Source organism: Arachis ipaensis, chromosome B9, assembly GCF_059453495.1.
Source record: "Arachis ipaensis isolate K30076 ecotype BB chromosome B9, ASM5945349v1, whole genome shotgun sequence".
Taxonomy (NCBI): Eukaryota; Viridiplantae; Streptophyta; class Magnoliopsida; order Fabales; family Fabaceae; genus Arachis; species Arachis ipaensis.
In genome coordinates, this window is record NC_142444.1 from 3,981,107 (window position 1) to 4,001,476 (window position 20,370).

Consider the following 20,370-nt stretch of genomic DNA (forward strand, 5'->3'; position numbering starts at 1 on the left):
AAACATTCTGAACACTCTCGTGTAATAAAATTCAAATATATTATGAATAAAAAGTAAAAACACTAATATTAAGACAGCTTTATGTATTCTCCTTAATATGTAACATTTAAAGTTAATTTAATTTATTATTAATAAAGGAACTATTCATGGTGTTATCAGATTATTTTTTATTTATTTTGACACAATTTACAATATATTTATTATAAGAGTGAGATATTTTTATTAATGGTGCAATATCATTTATTATTAAATGATTTAAAAAGATAAATTAATTATACCACAATAAATAATATTGGCAGGAGTACGATTGACAATTAGAAAGAATCCATTTCATAATTAGAGAAAAAGACCCAACAAGAATTTTAGAAAAGTAGTTTTCTACGTAAGTGTTAACTTTATATTAAAAAATCATGTCCATAATTAATGAAATAATCATGTTATTATATGACAGCAGCTGAGTCTCTCATTTATTAATGATAAAATCTCTTTCACATTCAAGTTTAGGATTTTTGTTTAACAATGATTAATTCCAAACGAATTTAGCTTTCATTTAAAGATTTATCTTTAAATAAGTTATTGCATATAAAATAAAATTTAAATATTTAATATTTATTTAAATAAATAAGTAAATTAATTATTTGATCAATATAAATTGGTTCAATTTTTTATTTTTAACCTTTGGCAAGAAAAAAAAATTAGTCATACAAATTTTATTTTTTTGGAGTCATCTTTTAGATTTCTGTTAGAAGATTTTTTTATTGTTCACGATATTTTATAAGACTGTGTTTGATATGTAAGAGCTATGACACGGACACGGGACACGACACGACATAGGACACGCCGACATGCGAATTTTAAAATCTTACCTGACACGGGGACATGTATACATATAAAATATAAAGTAGTTTTTAGATAAATCGTAATGATATTTTGATATTTTATTGATATTAAAATATAAATTAAAATTTTTAATTATTTTTAGTATCTTATTTTAATTATATCAAGTATTTAAAATATTTTTTTTGTTTTAATAAATAATAATATACACTATATCTAAATTTATTTTAAAAATATAGTTAAGAATAAGACTGGAAATGCAGGTGTGTCCGGAGAAGAATTTTTTTATTTTTTATTGAGACACGGTTTGGACACAGCAGACACGCGTGTCGGACGAGTGTCGGTGAGTGTCGTGTCCGAAATGCGTCCGACACGCGGACACGACAACTAAGCGAAGTGTCCGTGCTTCATAGTGTAAGAGTGTAAAACTGTGTTTGTTTTTAAGAATAGGATAAGATAAGATATTGAGAACAAGACACAAAAGATAGAGATACAAAATTTTGTATTCTTGTATTCTATTTGGTGATAAATTAGAACAAATTATGAAAATTTAATTTATTCTCATTTTTTTATCCAAAAAATTTGAGAAGAAATATATAATCATAAAAAATATAATTACGAAAAATTAACAAGAATAATAAAAAAAAATAAAAAATAAGTTGTGTTCCTTGTTAGTGTCTCTGTGTTCTTCATGTGGATGGACACAAAATACACTAATTCAATGTCTATGGACACAATATCTCTATTCATATCTTATATGTCAAACACGATTTTGTGTTTTTGTGTCCTTATTTTGGTATCCTATCCCTGTAAATAAATGCAGCCTAAAGGACTAATTCGTCGCGAATCTAAACTTTATTTAAAGTTTTGCCACTGGCCAATAAATTACTGTATACATAAGGCATGATTTTTTTTTTTTGGACGGGCATAAGGCATGATTTGAATATCCGATACTTGGACGAGTGAGCCGAGGTTGGTCCATGTAGTTTTTATATGAAAACAGGCCTAAGGCCCATAAAGTACTTGGCCAAAAAACAGAAGTCCGACCCAAAAACACAGAAAAGTCAACAAAATTGAGAATTTTTATTTTCAGAAAAGTAATTTTATTTGATTTCGATATCTTTTTTGTGGTTCACATTGCTTGGCTTTGAATATTGTGGTTCTCACTTCTCAGTCCCTGTCTCCGAACTCTGAACTCAGTGGCACTCATCTTGCAGCAGTGTACTCTTCCAAAAGTAAACAATTTTGCTTTTGGAATCTAACTTTCTTTTGATGTTCCTCAAATTTTGTTTGACTAAAAGATGAACTAACTATCTGATTTATTTATTTTTTCTTAATAATGATGATTCAGGTTTGTGGTCGCACTTTGGAGTTGGAAATGGCTTCCACTGTTGCAAGCTTGCTACCGCCGTTGCTGGTTCATGGCAGACAATCACATGCTGTGACCATGCATAGTTTCCCCCTTTCTCCTCCTCTTTTTGGTAACCCTTTTTACTTGTTTGTATTTATTTTATTTTTAATTTCTAAGTTGAATTTTTCCCCACATGCACTGTGCGTCTGCAAAGTTTGATTTCTTCTGTGATTGTCAATTCTTCAATTTTAGGCTTTGATTTAAGGTTTTTTCTTTCCTTCTAATTTTTTAATTTTTGATTTTATTTAAAGTGTAGTTAGTACAAGTCCAATTGAATCACTTTTTTTTTTGAAGAAATTAAATTGTCTAATAAGTAATAACACAATGTACCATTAGAATATTTCCATCATAAAATTTGGTTGAAGTAGATTCTAAAGTAAAATGACAAATAAACACGAGGATTTATATTTCAGACAGATTAGTCCTAAAGAAAAAAAAAGTACCAATAAAGTTCTCTAGGATAACAAACATCGATAAGTTAGTTCAAATTAAGATTTTTTATCCTAAACTCTAGACCCTAAACTGCCTGAAGTGGAAATCCTCACGGGTTTATTTGTCACTTTACTGTAATTTTTATATGTACAATTCATCAAAGATGTTGTACTGGATTGGATTCAGTTTAAAAGATTATTATTGTATTTGTGATTTTAAAGTGTGATTTTAATGCACATTAAGATTGCATTTGAACTTTTGTGTCTACGGATCAATTGTAACTATGTCCTTGTCATCATCGTTCCACATCTTTTATTTGATTACCTATAACTTCTGCTGATGCATTTTATCACTGTCTTTGTATTCCGGATTCGATTTTATTTGCCTATTTTTATTTCGTAGAGAGACGAAACCATACTGCTTTTGTTGTGAAGGCCTCTGGAGATAGTTCTGAATCTTCTACTACTCTTACTGTTTTCAAGACGGTTCAGAATGTTGTGAGTTTCTCCTTTCACTCTTATCTCTCGTTCAAAGGATAGAAAAGTGGACTATACAAATAAGTTGATGACTGTCTTTTTTCCCCTTTTCATTTAAAAACAGTGGGATAAACCTGAGGACCGGTTGGGACTAATTGGTTTAGGCTTTTCAGCTGTAGTAGCAGTTTGGGCATCAGCAAATTTGATCACGGTAATTTAAGTATTTAACTTGATCATTGAGATATCATGATCCAGACAAACATCTCTTGAGCCAGTTCACAATATATTCTTTTGTCAAAGTATCTTAACACAAATGGTATCTAGATATGTTGATTTTGGGTATCAAATTAGTCAGAGTGACATTTGTTTTCAAATATAGGGAGATTGTCTATTGAATATTCATTTGCAGCATTCTAATATTGTTTTTGCCTTTGTGAATTTTGTACATAGGCTGTTGACAAATTACCAATTATCCCTACTGCACTAGAATTAATTGGGATACTATTTACTGCGGTAAATGAATACAGATTAAATCTTCTATTTATATTCTTAATGTGCTTAATGTTGTATAGTAACATAACCTTCTCTTTTTATTTCAGTGGTTTACATATCGATATCTCTTGTTCAAGCCCGACCGGTAAGTATTATTGCTCACCTTCATCTTGATATTGACTACATCATAATATTAATAGCATTGGTCGAAATCTACGTCAAAGGACTAATTATAACCATGCAAATTGCAAAATTGGTTGATGATTAAAGCTACCTTGTAAAGAGACTAACCTGTCTCAATTATAGTGGTTAATGATTTTTTTCCTACAATACTTTCTTAAATCGGATCTTTTTTGCTTGTCCTTTGTGACAGAGATCTCAATAAATTGGCTAGTATTGTACCTAATTTGCAAGCAATTCCATTTGAATGTTTTTTACTTACACAGGGAAGAGCTCTTTAGAATCCTGAACAAGTCAGTATCAGATATTTTGGGCCAGTAATTTGTGCTTCCAAAATGTTCCTGTAGATTGTAATTTTAAGTGTAGATTACGAGTTGCTGTAAAAGTTCTTCTGTTGGAGGATTGGATGAAAAGATGCAGCAAGAATTGTAGAAAGGGTCTTGTTTGTAGGGTGAATGATCAATTTGTTACACATCAATGAATTAAAGCTTGCATCTATTTGCTTAGCTTCTTTTTCACCGGAAACACTTAAATAGGAAGGGTGGGATCACCTTTCTACATAGATAAAATAAATAATGTTTTTATCATAAATTATGTTGATAGATAATTCATTAACATGTTGTATCTTACTATCCTTTCGACCTTTCCCATCTCACCCCCTAAAATAATCCAAAAAATATGGTGAAGTGTGAACTAATGTAACATGTATATATGCACTCACAAATTTAAGTCCAACTTTGTCATAGATAATTGCATGTGATTTTCAAATCAAGCTGTCCCTGTGAAAGAAAGATACTTAGAAGTTAGAATGCATTTAAATAAAGTTACTCCATGCTAGTAGTATTATTCCAAATGTTTATTCATTAACTAATCAACCCATATTTTTCTATGAGAAATTCATGCTTTTATAATCATCTTTTGGTTGTGTAAGTAATATTTTATTAAAATTCTATATAAGGAATATAATGTTTGGTAGTTACACCGGATTGATCTCTTAAAACTCCGTTGTTTTATCCTTTAAACGACAACATTCGAGATTTCATATGCATCAATATTAAACTCTAAATTTAATACTTTTCAGAAGATGACAATATAAAATTATAATATCACTTCATAAAAAATAAAGTACTTAAATATGTTTTAATTTCTAAAAAATATTGTGAACTTTTATTTTGAAACATATAAAAATAATTGATAACTAAATTTGGTTCAAATATTTCAAATAATATGTTTATCTCAAACATATTCAAATTAAGACAATTTATTTCAAATCCTTCTATATATAATAGTCTGAACTCCTGAAACTAATTTATCATAATTTTCTAGGATTAAAGCCAAATACTATCTTAAAAATGGTTGGACTAAAATATTTTTTATTTACAAAAGCCAAAATCAAAGTTCATCATTTATATATCAAAAAATATATTTAAGCCAACAATTATATATATAAAAAATGAGAGGTTGTGTAACTTTTTTTTTTCCCTAACAATTTCACCCACCAAATATTTTAATTTTTTAAATTGAGAAATGAAAAAAAAATAATAATTGATTGCTTTGCAAAGCGATAACAACAGAAAGAACCGAAAAAAAGCGCATAACGCCATAGTTTTTTATTTTGCAGAGTTCATCAAACAAACAAAAATCGAACCCGCGTTCTCCAATTACACACCCTCCAAAAAAAAAAAAAAATTGCGCTTTATTTTGCTTCGTTTTCAGTTTTTCACCCCACAATTTATGTTTTTCTTTTTTTTTTTCCAGAAAATACCAAAGGTTACATAGATGTTATGTACAGATATTAAATTTTTCTTTTGTAAATGAAAGTGCTGATCAATAATGCATTGAAGCTGAACAAGTTCAATTTTTGATACTATGTTTTGATTCCCTGGATCCAACGCACTCGCTTCATTAAGGTTTGTTTCTTTTTTATGAATTCAATTTCTCAGCATTCATCAATGTCTTTCTTTTACCAATTTTCATGGCTATACAATGAGTTACATGATTTAGATTCCAATTTTTTTTTTTAAATTTGTTTGTATTATGTTGATGTTCTCCATTTTCTGGTATCTGAAATTTGAAGAACGTGGTGCGTTTTTGAATTGGTAATGTGCATTATGGGGAGGGTTTTATCTGAAATTGAAATTGTGGAAGTGGTTGTTCTTTGAATGGTAATGTGCATAACTGGATTGGAATTTAATCTGAAATTGCAATTGGAGAAGTGTCTGTGTTTGTAATTGGCAATGTGCATAATGTGTAGGCTTTGTTTTGGTTTTCAGCGGCAGAGATGGCGTGGTTTAGTACGAACAACACATGGCGTAGCTTCCCGGATTTGGCGGGAGCGGTGAATAAGCTTCAGGAGAGTGTGAAGAATATCGAGAAGAATTTCGATAGTGCTCTCGGGCTTGAGGAGAATTCTGAATCCAGCAATGAAGGTAATTTATTTGCATTGTTCAAGTTCCAAGCACTGCTCTATGTGTTCTGTCCGAATGGGGTTCCTATGATGACATGGGAGTTTCATAATTGAGATAATAAGTAGATGCAGAGTTTGCTGGTTAGTGTTGGTAGTAATGCTAAGATCAATGAAATTATTGAATTTTGAAATGCAATGTGCTTGCTTTTGGTAGGAATCTTTTGCACTGATTCTACTTCTGGAAATTGTATTTGTCTTTCAGCTTCAGGGTCATGGACTTTACGCCGAGATCCAAAAGCATTGTTTAATCCTGTTATGGCATTTATGGGGAATAATGGTGAGGAAAACACTGATGAAAAATCAGAACTACTAGAATCCCCTCAACAAGAATCTGAACCTAAGAAATCATTGGATAAACCGGTGTCTCCAGATGATGTACCTGTTGCTGAGAAAAAAGAAACCACTGTTGCTGAGGAAAAAGAAGGATTCCAAAATGATAGTGCAGCAGTTGTTACTACTGAAGAAACTACTGCTGCTGAGAAAAAAAAAGGATTGCAAGGCGAGAATGCAGACCTTGTTACTACTGAAGAAACCCTTGGTGAGAAAAAAGAAGGATTCCAAGAAGATAATGCAGCCATTGTTACTACTGAAGAAACCACTATTTCCAAGAAAAAAGAAGGATTCCAAAATGATAATGCAGCCCTTGATACTGCTGAAGAAACCACTGGTGTGGAAAAAGAAACCACCGTCGCTGAGGAAAAGGAAGGATTGGAAAATGATAAAGCAGCCGTTGTTACTACTGAAGAAATCACCGATAAGAAAAAAGACACCACTATTGCTGAGAAAACTGAAGGATTTGAAAATGATAGCACAGCCGTTGTCAATACTGAAGAAACCGCTGTTCAAGAAGTGAATGAAGCAGAGAAGGTAGAAGAAGAAGGTGGTGAACAGATGGAGTCTGCAGATGAAAACACAACCCATGCCACAGCTGATGAAACAACTGTCTTGGAAAAGAATGAAGTGCTTAATGTAGAAGTAGAAGATGGTGAGCGGAAAGAATTAGCAGATGGAACAACTATTCAGAATTTGGACCATGGAAGTGAAGAACACCAACTACCTGAGATGCCTGTTGATTTGTCTGAACTCAACATCCAGCATGCTAAGAGTTTGGATCCTGATCCTGTTGTCATTAATCAAGAAAATGAGATTGCCGAAGCGAGAACTACCGAGAGTTTATTGTCAATGCAACCCATGCCTGTTAATCTTGGAGAGGATCAAGTTGAGGGTAGTACGAGTGATCCTGGTGAGTCACAAGGTATGAGTGATGTGCAACAAAAAAATCAAGTGGAGGCGAATGAGGAAAGTAAAGAAGAGAGGGTGCAAGCAGAAGAAAGTGTGGAGAGAGTTTCTTCCATTCAACCTGAGATATCAGGTGATAGCGACAAAAAAGACAAGGCTGATACTTCTGTTGCACATGCTATGGCTGTTGAGGAAAATGATGCTGCCAGGCATTCACATATTGAAATTTTGTCCAGCTTTAGTCCATCAAATGAATCTTCTGAGGTGGTATCTGAATTAAGTTTGCATGAAAATGAAGCAACTCATGAAGCAAAGGAAGTATATCATAAAGTCAATGATGTCAAAACTGACACTAGAGAGCAGCATTTGCAGTCTGTTACAAATATGTCTGTCTCAGATTCTATGCTTGAAGTGGAGAGGCTGAAGAGGGATATGAAAATGATGGAAGCTGCACTTCAGGGTGCTGCCAGGCAAGCTCAGGTATTTCATTTGCTGCTCATAATCATGATAGTGCAAAAGGATTTTCTGATGCACATTTCATTTTAATTTTCTGAATATACATTGTATTACACATGATGATGAAGATTATTAAAATGGTAGTCAGATAGTTAAGTTTTAATCAAGATTGAAAATGGACAAATTCAATATTTTATTTTTCCACATGTTATGTGATACACATTAGAATTGAAATTTTTAAAATTTTCGGTATAGAAAAAAAAAAAAAACTTGAATTTAAACCCCCTCTCACTTATTCTTGAATTTTTTTAACCTCTTAATGGACTGGCTAGCCTACCAAACATGGATGTGTACCCTTGACGTAGCCTATCAAGGGATAACATCTGATTTCAGCTAGCTAAAGATGTTGCAATGTTTACAACAGAAATAAAAAAAAGAATAAAAGAAAAGAATAGATGATACAATTATCTTACTAGCACTAGCAAGGTGGAGTTTCCATGAATCACTAAAATGATTTGATTTTGCCTTTTTATTGGATCTCTCCATCTGTTATTGGAGCTGCATGGGTGGTCTGTTTACTCAACATTTCAAACTCCTATGTGAATCTTTTGCAGACATTATTGTGTTTTCACATTTTATTACAATTCTGCAATCTTGAAATTTTTGTTAATTCTCTTTCAGGCTAAAGCGGACGAAATTGCAAAATTAATGAATGAAAATGAACACTTAAAAGGCGTGATTCAGGATTTAAAGGTATAGTTCCTTTTTATGGCACCTAACTCCTGGCATGATATTATGATTTTTAATGCTCAATCTTCTCATTGATACATCCATTCCATATGGTTTGCTAGTCCTTACATTTATTTGTGCATTTAACTGTTTTTTCATGCGATTGTCTAATACGCATGCTAATTGTCTAATCTGCTGTGAAATACTCTATCTCATGTTTTTTTGTGCTTCTCATATGCCTGATCTCTCTAAAGTTGTTACACATTTTGTTTGTTTCTTTTATTTTTGTAAATTGTAAGTATAAAAGTGCTTTTGACCACTCGGTTATAGTTGCATAAAAAACCAACTTGGGTCGGTCTAGTAGTTAGCTCACTAGTCCGCTTAAGCAAGTGTTGGGAGTTCGAATCTCGCCTTGTGCATGCAGCAATTCATTGGTCAGCGGCAAACTTTAAAATGTAGTTCAGATCTGTGACAAATTAGTCCTTGGCTTGCCGGGTTTAGGGATGTTGTGGGAAACGAAAAAAAAAACCTTCAATGGAGATAATTGGTAAAAGCCATTCAAATTTTTCTACATGTGTTATTTGTTATATCATTATCAGATCTGATGAAGTATTTTGTTTTAATCTTTTGGATATCTTCTTTCTTCCCCCCCCCCCATCTTTTTTTTTTTGCTTCTGATTCCCTTTGAAGTTTGATCTGTTTATATTCAATTGTTGATGATCGTGGAACAGAAAAAATCCAATGATGCAGAGATGGAGCATTTGCGAGAGGAATACCATCAGAAGGTTGGAACTCTTGAGAGAAAGGTAACTGGGTAATAATTTGTATGACTTTAAATTTATCAAAGTTATAATTTACCTTTTAGCCATAGCTATCAATAAGATATGCTGCAAATGACTGGTTATGATTTATCAAAGCTTTTATTGATTGTATATGAATAATCACAGGTGTATGCTCTCACGAAGGAAAGGGATACGCTTCGACGGGAGCAGAATAAAAGAAGTGATGCTGCTGCTCTCTTGAAGGAAAAAGATGAAATAATTACTCAAGTTATGGCAGAAGGTAGGGCAGTTGGACATTTTCAACTTGAATTTAATATTTGGAATTCTTCCCTGCTTTGAGTTCATTTTTGAAATAAGTGGCACTGTCTTGTTTGATGGCGTTTGTAAATTTGATCAAGATCAAATTAAATCCAATTAAAATTTGATCTGTTCAGTCTTCTTTTCCTTTTGGGCCTAGTGCCCTCCACTGTAATATATAAATAAAAAAAAATCCAATTAAAATTTCCATATGCAATGTATTAAATTTTCTTATCTTGTGTTGACAAATGAATAATATATTTGAGGGACATTTCTATTGTAGTTACAATTGGATATCTTAGAGGTCCCTTTTTATGTTAGAATGTATCTCATCTCAGGTGAAGAGCTTTCCAGAAAGCAGGCTATTCAAGAATCGACAATTAGGAAATTAAGGGCTCAGGTATGCAGCCTACTTGCTGCATTTGTTTATTCATATTTTGTTGCTCCTACATCAACTAATCAATGTTTCATTTATTTATTTTTAAAAATATAGATTAGAGAACTTGAGGAGGAGAAGAAAGGTTTGGCTACTAAACTTCAGGTAATTGGACGATGAAAAATTTTCTTGAAATTTTTATTACTTTTGTAATGATCTGAATAGGTTTAAGTATCTTCAATAAGCAAGCAATTTTAGAGATACAAATTTCATGCATTATATCTATAGTATAGAACTGATTCCTTGAACTTTACTATTTGAGCTTAGTTCTTCTGGTTTTTTCGTCCCCTTGCCAAATGTTTCCTCTATGATATAATTAATCTAAATGAAGTCCTGTCTTACTCCATGTAGTTTTTGAACAGCCATAACTTTTATAAAAGATATTTATGATTTATGGGGTGATACCAGTTCCTTAACCTTTTTTTAGCAAAAATTGTGACAATGCTAATGTCTACCGGTTCTTTAATTGCTGTTAATCCAGGCAGAAGAGAATAAAGTAGAAAGTATCAAAAGGGACAAGATGGCTACTGAGAATTTGTTACAAGAAACAATGGAGAAGCATCAAGCAGAGCTTGCAACACAGAAAGAATATTACAGTAATGCTTTGGCAGCTGCTAAGGAGGCTGAAGCATTAGCAGAGGCACGTGCCAACAATGAAGCAAGAACTGAACTAGAGAATCGTCTAAGAGAGGCTGAGGATCGTGAATCTGCTCTGGTCCAGGCTCTTGAAGAATTAAGGCAAACCTTAACTAGAAAGGATCAACAGGTTTGCTTGTTTGGTGTTTTTTTTTTTTAATACCAAGTTGATATCTATCCAGGATCTCGATTTAAGGTTTTTAGCATCTTAATCCATTTTTAGGCAATCTTCAAAGAAGATATGCTCCGCAAAGACATTGAGGATCTTAAAAAGCGCTACCAGGTGTGCTCCCTTGCTTTCTTAATGTGCTTAAATTGTTTAACTTTGATTGCTGCTTTTCCCGGTTTTCTTTATGGTGTAGCATCTTAACTGCTACCTTTGCAGTATGCGTAATTTGCTTATTGTTTTATCTAGGCAAGTGAAAGACGGTGCGAGGAACTGATTATGCAAGTTCCAGAATCCACAAGGCCACTTTTGAGGCAAATTGAAGCCATGCAGGTAAATAAACAGTTACATATGTGATTCAAGATTTCTTGTTATTCATCATTTGGTTCATTTGCATGCAATCTGTATTTGACTAGAATTCACCATGATAACAGGAAGCAAACTCCAGAAAGGCAGAAGCTTGGGCTGCTGTTGAAAGAAATCTCAGTTCTAGACTTGAGGTCCTTAAAATACTTTCTTGAGTTAAATGTGGAATTATCCCCTTTGATATTATTGTTTATTACTTTATTATTTTATCTTTTCCTATTTACTCCACAGGAAGCAGAAGCTAAAGCTGCCGCCGCCGAGGAACGTGAGCGTTCGGTGAATGAACGCTTATCTCAAACCTTGTCCCGAATCAATGTTCTTGATGCTCAGGTTCTCTCACTTATTGAGTGAAATTATGTCTATAATGGTGATCTTACATAAATGTGACTTACTTCTGCAATGAACTACAGATTTCATGTCTTAGAGCCGAACAGACTCAGTTAAATAGGACACTTGAAAAGGAGAGACAAAGAGCGGCAGAAAGTAGGCAGGAGTACCTTGCTTCAAAGGAGGATGCCGACACCCAAGAAGGTCGTGTAAGAAGGCTTGAGCTAGAGATCAGGGAACTCAGGCAGAAACACAAGAAAGAGTTACAGGATGCATTGGTGGAAAGAGAATATCTGCAGCAGGAGATAGAGAAAGAAAAGGCAGCTCGGTTGGATCTGGAGAGGACTTCTCGTCTTCATTCTGCTCAATTATCCGATCAAAGAATGACAACAAAGCAAAATTCTGCCTTTGAGAATGGTTTGTTTACTCTACCCTTGTTTACATTGCTGGTCTGTGGTGTTTTTCTATGATACAGTTTATTATGTAGGCAACCTGTCTCGGAAAGTCTCTAGGTCAAGCTCGCTGGCAAGCATGGGAGAAAGCTACTTTCTGCAAGCATCATTGGACTCATCTGGGAGTTTCTCCGAGAGGAGAAACTCTGGAGAGGGCATGAGTCCTTACTATATGAGGAGCATGACACCCAGTGCTTTTGAGTCAGCACTTCGTCAGAAAGAGAACGAACTTGCTTCATACATGTCACGATTGGTAATATTCATTGCCTTTGTTCCTTGAATTAATATTTGAAACTAAAGCTTCCACCCCACTTTATTTTCCCTTTTTGTCGTGAACTTGTCATAATGCCTGTTATAGATTAAGCTGTTAAATCCAACAAGTAATCCTGATGGCATTTTTTCAATCTAAAAACTTTCAGGCATCAATGGAATCTATTTGTGATTCTTTGTCTGAGGAATTGGTCAAAATGACGGAGCAGGTGGGTTTGGTTTGAGCTTATTTTTTAGAATCTACTGGCACTGAGCTTATTTTTTAGAATTTACTGGTACTGTTGTTGTTAAGCATGATTTGTGCACACTCACTGCAGTGTGAAAAGTTGCGCGCGGAGGCATCCATGTTACCTAGTGTAAGAGCAGAGCTAGATGCACTGAGGAGGAGGCACTCTGCTGCGTTGGAGTTGATGGGCGAACGTGATGAAGAGGTACTTTTTAACTACGGCTTCTGCTTTTCGTTGAAACAAAATTGTTAGACAAATTTCGGCTTTTGCTTTTTTAACTACGGCCAATGTTATGGTTGTATAGCAACTTCTCTATTTTTCCTTTTAAATCCTCTTCTGTTTAAAGGGAGTGTGTCACATGAGAGCAATGCCTACAATGAGAGATGAGAACATGAAATCTGGACTGTATAACTATAACCATGCACTGATGGTCAAGATTGGATACAATAATTGGTGACCTCTTTGTTCTCACTGATTTACACAACAGAACTAGGAAAATTAATTAACATATGCCCTGAAGGAAAATGATGCAAATAAAAAAAAATTATAAGAAAAAGAAAAGGAAGAGAAGTTTCATACTTAGTTTTCTATATCTTAGCTGTTGTATCTGCTTGTATTTTGACAAAGAAAAGAATTACTACTTTTTATCTAAAAAGTTTAATGTATGTAGCTGGAGGAACTTCGCGCAGATATCGTGGACTTGAAGGAAATGTACAGAGAACAAGTCAACTTACTTGTTAGTAAGGTATATAACATTCATCAGAAATGTAGCTGAAATCCTCATTTAACGCTTCATTGATTCTTATAAGTCTAATAGATGTTGTAAAATACTCCTTCCATATTTATATTGATGGTTGTTCTGACTTTTTAGTACATTCATATATTGATACACTTGATACAATATATCTAGATTAGTAGATTTATGAATGTAACAGAAAAGTCAAAATGATTCTTAGTATGGAATGGATGGAATACTTTAGTACAAAATATCACTTCTTTTATTGTGCCATTCTGGAATTCTTACCCTTGCTATTCATGTTTACAGATTCAAAGGATGAGTTCATAAATAGTGGCTAACTGAGCTGTAAGAAAGCTTAGCATGTAGTAGAACTTGTGATCTGAATTGCACAGTTATAGTAAATTGAAGATTAATGCATGCTCTATATCTTGATTCTCTCTTGGCAATAGTTATTCAAAGTCACCCTTGTCAAAAGTGTAACTTGTATTCTTACAAGAAAAGAAATGGGGAATAAAAATAAATGTAATTTTGTATTTTTTTTATTTGCAGAATTTTGTATAGCTAATCTATTATCAAATTTAAACATGTATCTTCTGGTTGAGATAAATAGATAATTACTATTTTTTTGTGGGAATTGTGTGATTGGAAAATTTTGAATATGATTATACATGTACATATACAATCCTTTGAATATTTGATGATATTATATTCTTTTTCACTTGTGCCTGATAAATAGATTATATAATTCCTTGGTTGTAGTCATTAAATAAATCATGTCATATTGATTATGTTTGTTGGTAGTTATCTTTTTATTAGATCTATTTTCTTACAATAATCAGAAGATAAAGAATTTTTTTGGGTTACATATTAGTTATCTTAACTATGCTGCACACAATAGACAATACCCATTTCATGCAACAAAATGAAGATGCATGTGCAAATGTAAGCAAGCACATGCAAATCTCGGCCAAATTTCCATGCCTCTGCCTCTTAGAATTAGATACCATACCTCAAGTGCTGCCACACGTCTAAATAATATATATACATCATGTTGGACCACACAGATATATATACAAAGCTAAAAATATTGGTAGATTTATTACATTAGCTATTGGAGAATGAATTTGAAAACAATTATTTTAATTGAACTACACATAGTAATAAACTAATAATTACTCATTTAAATGAAACAATTCTTCATTTTTGCACTGTACAACTTTCTTTAGAAGATTCAAATTCCTAAATACCAATAAATCAATCTAAAACCCATATATATGAGTATATGACTATCAGATAGCGATATAGCCAGCGAGTAACATCACACCTTAGACAATGATATAAATATAAACAAACTTAGAATATCAAAATAAATAAGTAAATAAACATATGAATATAATATAAGTATATAACGTTCCTTAAGGAGACAAAAGTAAAATCATGTGGAAATCATCGACATTTTATATTTATTTATTTATTTTATTAAGTTATTTATTTTGCTTAGTGCAGAATCAATGGGAGCTTTTCCCATAATATGCACCAAGACTTCGTCCCTTACTGCCACGTGTCTTCGCCTTCAACAGCCATAACAACACCACAAAACACTTCACTCTCACATTTTCTGGTTCAATTCCATTACATCTCTCTCTCTCTCTCTCTGCATTTCAACACGCCATTTTCCACATTCTTTCGCCACACAACAAATTAAGGTAACCACTTTTCAAGTCTCTTTCTTTACGTGAAGCATGTGATTAGTGCATTTCTTTATGTGCTTTTCAACTTCCAGTGTTCTCTGTGATCGCGGTGAGAGAAGAAGCTTCTTATCTTTTATGCGATTTTATTTTATAAAAAAAGAAAGTAAAAAAAAAAGAAGAACCGTTTTGAACTGAATCATCGATAGTGGAGTTTCAGTTCCTTCCTATTTTCTTGGAAGTAACAATGTGGATCGAGAATAAATCTTAAAGAGCCCCGTGTGAACAGAAAAAATGAAGTTCTGGAGTTGTTAGATCTGAGAAAAACTTTGCAACTTTTTTTAGTTAATGTTGCTGTGTTGTTTTTGTTAACTACTAGAGAGTCTCTTTGATTGCTGTTTCTTGTTCTTGTGATACTGATCATTGCTGAAGCCTTAGAAAAATTTATGTAACTTTGTTGTTTTGATTGATCCCTTGAGGTAGTTGATGTTGCCATGCTGCTATTGCAATGATGAGTTTTTTTTATTGATGTTTCTTAATCCGGTGATGCAGAAGCCTGTGTAGAGTTTACTCCCTTTGCTAGGTTTCTGGAAAAGATTTTAATTGTTTCGCTATGCGGGGACGGCAGCGAGTTGCATCCAGAGATTACATAATTGGGCATGGAAAAGAAGAAAATTCAGGTACCTTGCTGCTTTTGTTATCTTCTTCATGTATTCATACTTTGTTGAATTTCTGAGCATTCCAATCACCCTGTTCATTTAGAAAACTTGGGTTTATTGATTTTATACTTAAATGCTCCCACAAATTATCAGAGAGAAAGATATTTCCATATAATATATGATTTAAGCACAGACTGTAAAAATGGAAATGGGTACTTTAAAATGGATAGTATTTATTATTCAGAAATTCCAGTAAACTAACTTCATAACCTCATATTATGTCTATATATGTGTGCTCATGACGTCCTTGATGGAACATTACTCCCTTCTTTTTTGAGTATATATAGTGATGATTATTTATGTCTACTACGTATGTCTATTTTTTTAGTAGCATGTGTTTAGAAATTGTGCTCATATTTTGATGATCCATTCCGTTTAGAAGCTTGCAAATTTTTAATTTGAGACGGAAAGATTGTTGTGCATATACATACAGTAATTAACATCGGAAGATATTATAATCATGGCTTTAGGTACTTAATAAAGTTAAAAGGTCAGAAAACAGTTAGCTTCTATCTCATTTTCTTCATGTATTTTCCATTTGAAATCATTATAGCTCCTGTGGAGAAATTGGCTTCTAATGATATCACTAACATAAAAAGTTTTATTTCAAGCTTCAGTGCGTTTACCGAACGCAAAACCTTGGCGGCGATCTTTGCGGCATGTTGTAGTGGCTTCTCTATCTTCATTCTTATATGGCTACCATATTGGGTATGCTCTTCTATATTGAAGCTTGAATAAGCTTTATTTCTCTGATGTGTGTGAAATTATTTAATTACCTTTTTGCTATATTGGTTATGCAGAGTAGTCAATGAAACCTTAGAGAGCATTTCTGAAGATCTTGACTTTAGTGGCAATACAATGGCTGAAGGTACTTCCTTGTATTTGTCTGATTAATATTAATGCTCACTCTCATGTTCTGAATCTAAATATTTCTCTATTTTCTTTGCTTTTTATGTTGATGAAGGTCTTGTAGTAAGTACCTGTTTAGGAGGTGCTTTTGTTGGGTCTCTGTTTAGTGGTTGGATCGCAGATGGGGTTGGGCGTAAAAGAAGTTTCCAGTTGTGTGCATTGCCTATGATAATTGGAGCAGGAATGAGGTATCTGCAGCATAAGTGCAAATTAGTTTTTGCCACTTTCTCGTGCTTTCTTTGTTTTATAGTTAGACATATGTTATCTTGTAAACTGTTTTCTAATTTTGATGACAAAATGATAAACTTATTATTATTCACAATTTATGCAGTGCAACAGCAAATAGCCTGTGGGGCATGCTTTTGGGAAGGTTATTTGTTGGTACCGGAATGGGACTTGGCCCACCTGTTGCTGCTCTTTATGTGGCTGAGGTATATTGTTTGATAGTGTTGTGTATGTTATGATATCGCAATATTACTCAATGGATGTCTCTTTGCTTATCTTATAAAAACAAATTTAAAATCCATTTGCATTTGTAGGTATCACCTCCAGCTGTGCGGGGTACTTTTGGGGCTTTAACTCAGATTGCAACATGTCTTGGACTTATGGGTTCTTTCTTTATAGGAATCCCAGCCAAGGAAATAGTGGGTTGGTATGAAATGATATTATAGTTTGATTTAGCAAAACATATATTTATGGTAGTGTTATCTATCACCCAATTTCACAGTTGCATTTCATGTGGAAATTAATGTTCAGGTGGCGGATTTGTTTCTGGGTATCCATCATTCCTGCTGGAGTGCTTGCCCTTTGCATGGAGATCAGTGCAGAGAGTCCACACTGGCTCTTCAAGGTTGTCTTTGCGTAAATTATGAATAACTTCCAAGTTCCAAGTACATACTGCTAACCTTTTGTTTTCAACTGTCTCAGATCCAATTGTTAGAAAAATGTTGATCCTGACCGTGGTTTATTGGTTATTTAAGTGTGAACTTGGTATTTTTATTGGATTATGATTAGGCTTAAGAGAGACAGATAAGTATTGGAAACTAACATGTGTTAAGAGCACGTAAGACTGATACTTAAAACGGTTATATCTCATTCTCCATATTTTTATTTGCCATCTTACTATGATCAATTCTCTTATTTAAATAGTAAAGTAAAATAAATCGTTTCTTTATTTATATCTTTTAAGCATTACTGCACAGTTTACTTATAAGAGCAAGACCGTGAGTCATTTTCCTACACTGGAACCTATACTTATTTGATTCTTCTTTTTTTTTTTTAAAAAAAAAAAAGAGAGGAAGAACCATTGAAGCTGAGGCTGAATTTGAGAAGCTCTTGGGAGGAGTAAATGTGAAATCCGCAATGGCTGACCTGTCAAAGTCTGATAGAGGTGATGAGTCTAGTTCTGTAAAACTATCGGAATTACTCTGTGGCTGCCATGCTAGAGGTAAATTACCATATTTTTTCTATTTTTGAATACTGTTTGTAGAATAGTTGTATCATCTACATGACCACTTTATTTTATCTAATCTTGAAATATTGCTTGTTTCTGCATTTTGCAGTGATGTTCATTGGTTCTGTGCTTTTTGCTTTACAGCAGCTATCTGGCATAAATGCTGTGTTCTATTTCTCATCGACTGTCTTTGAAAGCTTTGGTGTACCATCTGATCTTGCAAATATGAGCGTGGGAGTTTGCAATTTATTGGGTATTCTGGCTCAGCTCTTTTTATTCTTTTATTAAAAAAAGTGTCTTGATTTTGTAAATAATGTTTTTTTGGATAAATACTTACTGTGTATTTCACTCAACCTTTTTGTTTACGGTACTGCAGGATCAATTGTAGCAATGATTCTGATGGATAAACTTGGAAGAAAAGTGCTTCTCATGGGTAGCTTTTTCGGCATGGTAAGGAAGAAAGAGAAAAGAATGAAAATAATAACTTTGCTGAGCTAGGTTAGAAAAGAAAAAGACTCGAGCATTACTTACATAAAATTTTGTTGGACATATTTTCATAAAATTCTTATAAAATTCATACTACAGATAATCGGTCTTGAACTGCAAGGAACTACAGACCCAACTCACTTTGTATTCAGATGTCTAACAAGGATCAAACCTTAGACTAGCTGGATTTGAAGTTGCTGATAATATATCTAGCACCAAATTTTTCATTTTATAAATTTAATTAGATAGTTAATGAGAAATATATGATCCAAACTTTATTGTTTTTCTCGCATAGGCAGTAGCAATGGGTCTACAAGTTCTTGCTGCAAGTTCATTTGCAGCAGGATCTGGAGCAATGTATCTATCCGTTGGTGGCATGTTGCTGTAAGTTTTCAGAAATGCTTAAAGCTTGAATTCAATTAAATATCTGTCTTATTCTGTTAAGTTAGATACAACATATGGATTGAAATACCTTACCTTATTTTTTTTTGTACTGCCAAATTACTGAATACATCTCTATTGTGAAATGGAAAATGCAGGTTTGTGCTATCATTTGCACTTGGGGCCGGTCCGGTTCCTTGTCTCGTTATGTCTGAAATGCTACCCGGCAAGATCAGAGCAAAGGCGATGGCAATTTGCTTGGCTGCGCACTGGGTAATTTCGAAAATTCTCATAGAAAAATTAAAGTATTTAGGCAGATGCTTGTTGAATATGCTCTACTTGTTTGGCTCCTTTCTCTTAGTATTGTTTTTGTAACAGGTGATAAACTTCTTTGTGGGTCTACTGTTTTTGCGCTTGCTGGAGCAAATTGGGGCACAACTCTTGTATAGTATTTTTGGTTCATTCTGTCTGATAGCAGTGGCTTTTGTGAAGAAGTATATTCTTGAAACAAAAGGGAAGTCACTACAGGAAATTGAGATAGCACTTCTTGCTCAAGAAGCATCATAAATGCACTAAAATGTTGACTTCTCTTGTGTTGAGGTAATAAACTAATAATATACACTATTTTCGATTTGATTATACAAAAGGTTGTTCACTCATGATTCATGAGTGACATCTCACTCAATAAGGTTATCAGATGTAATATTATCACCTAGATGTCAGAGAAGCCATTAGTGTATATTTTTATAAACAGAAAAGCGTCAGGTGTAACATTAGCTAAATTTAGAGAACTTCAGTGATCCAATAAAACAAAAGATAACAACAGTTCAGGAAATAATTATCATTGCACTTTTGCTAAATTTTGAGCAATTTCAATATTTTCAATATTAATTCATCCATACTTCTTTATGTTAACCATTTGCAGGAAATTCTCTGCATGGTGCATCAAGGGCATTTTTTTTTTTTGGCGGGGTTTATCATCCCATGCTGAAGTTAGACCCATGCATCAAGTGCTCAACGGAAGGGATCTGTAAATTTTTTAGTTTTTCTTTTTATGTGGAGACTAGGCTTAAACTGAATGGTTGCGTGGGACTAAAAATATTTTTTTTCCATAAAAAATAATTTCTTTCTTTTTTGTCAGTATCTAACTATGATGAAAAGGGCTAAATGGGACGATACCCTTTTTCTCTGTGTTATGCGTGAAACTCTTTAGGTAAAATTTCTCTCTCGTATACTCCCAAGTCCCAACTAATACCCCAAATAGGTCTCCAAAGAATTCACGGTCGGACAGATTTGTTCCCAACAAAATTTAACTAA

The 20,370-nt window shown here is 33.4% G+C and overlaps 3 protein-coding genes across 6 annotated transcripts; all 3 read left to right on the plus strand.

Moving 5' to 3' along the window:
- Positions 1-1,912: 1,912 nt before the first annotated feature.
- On the plus strand, positions 1,913-4,419 carry LOC107619091 (CURVATURE THYLAKOID protein). The gene is made up of 7 exons (XM_016321307.3): positions 1,913-2,072; positions 2,189-2,318; positions 3,083-3,177; positions 3,281-3,367; positions 3,607-3,669; positions 3,756-3,793; positions 4,095-4,419. Exons 2-7 carry the CDS (start codon positions 2,216-2,218, stop codon positions 4,147-4,149), a joined length of 441 nt encoding a protein of 146 aa, XP_016176793.1. The 5' UTR covers positions 1,913-2,072; positions 2,189-2,215; the 3' UTR covers positions 4,150-4,419.
- Positions 4,420-5,379: 960 nt separating this feature from the next.
- Positions 5,380-14,051, plus strand: LOC107618572 (golgin candidate 5). 2 transcript variants are annotated; one of them, XM_016320674.3, is made up of 19 exons: positions 5,380-5,738; positions 6,102-6,257; positions 6,498-8,014; positions 8,672-8,743; positions 9,451-9,525; positions 9,667-9,781; positions 10,137-10,198; positions 10,292-10,339; positions 10,716-11,000; positions 11,094-11,153; positions 11,286-11,369; positions 11,471-11,536; positions 11,634-11,732; positions 11,813-12,146; positions 12,217-12,434; positions 12,601-12,660; positions 12,769-12,882; positions 13,349-13,423; positions 13,724-14,051. In XM_016320674.3, the coding sequence occupies exons 2-19, from the start codon at positions 6,110-6,112 to the stop codon at positions 13,742-13,744; spliced, it is 3,453 nt and encodes a 1,150-aa protein (XP_016176160.1). In that variant the 5' UTR covers positions 5,380-5,738; positions 6,102-6,109; the 3' UTR covers positions 13,745-14,051. The 2 variants fall into 2 exon arrangements, with proteins under 2 accessions (XP_016176160.1, XP_020966020.1); XM_021110361.2 differs by having other exon boundaries at positions 12,235-12,434.
- Positions 14,052-14,994: 943 nt separating this feature from the next.
- Positions 14,995-20,188, plus strand: LOC107614845 (putative plastidic glucose transporter 3). Of its 3 annotated transcripts, none has more exons than XM_088500659.1 (15): positions 14,995-15,123; positions 15,658-15,785; positions 16,436-16,532; positions 16,625-16,692; positions 16,789-16,921; positions 17,065-17,164; positions 17,273-17,385; positions 17,490-17,583; positions 18,027-18,180; positions 18,296-18,439; positions 18,563-18,636; positions 18,968-19,056; positions 19,212-19,326; positions 19,432-19,653; positions 19,979-20,188. In XM_088500659.1, exons 2-14 carry the CDS (start codon positions 15,719-15,721, stop codon positions 19,618-19,620), a joined length of 1,437 nt encoding a protein of 478 aa, XP_088356785.1. In that variant the 5' UTR covers positions 14,995-15,123; positions 15,658-15,718; the 3' UTR covers positions 19,621-19,653; positions 19,979-20,188. The 3 variants fall into 3 exon arrangements, with proteins under 3 accessions (XP_088356785.1, XP_088356787.1, XP_088356786.1); XM_088500661.1 differs by having other exon boundaries at positions 16,442-16,532; XM_088500660.1 differs by having other exon boundaries at positions 15,032-15,123; positions 15,661-15,785.
- The last annotated feature ends 182 nt before the right edge of the window (positions 20,189-20,370 follow it).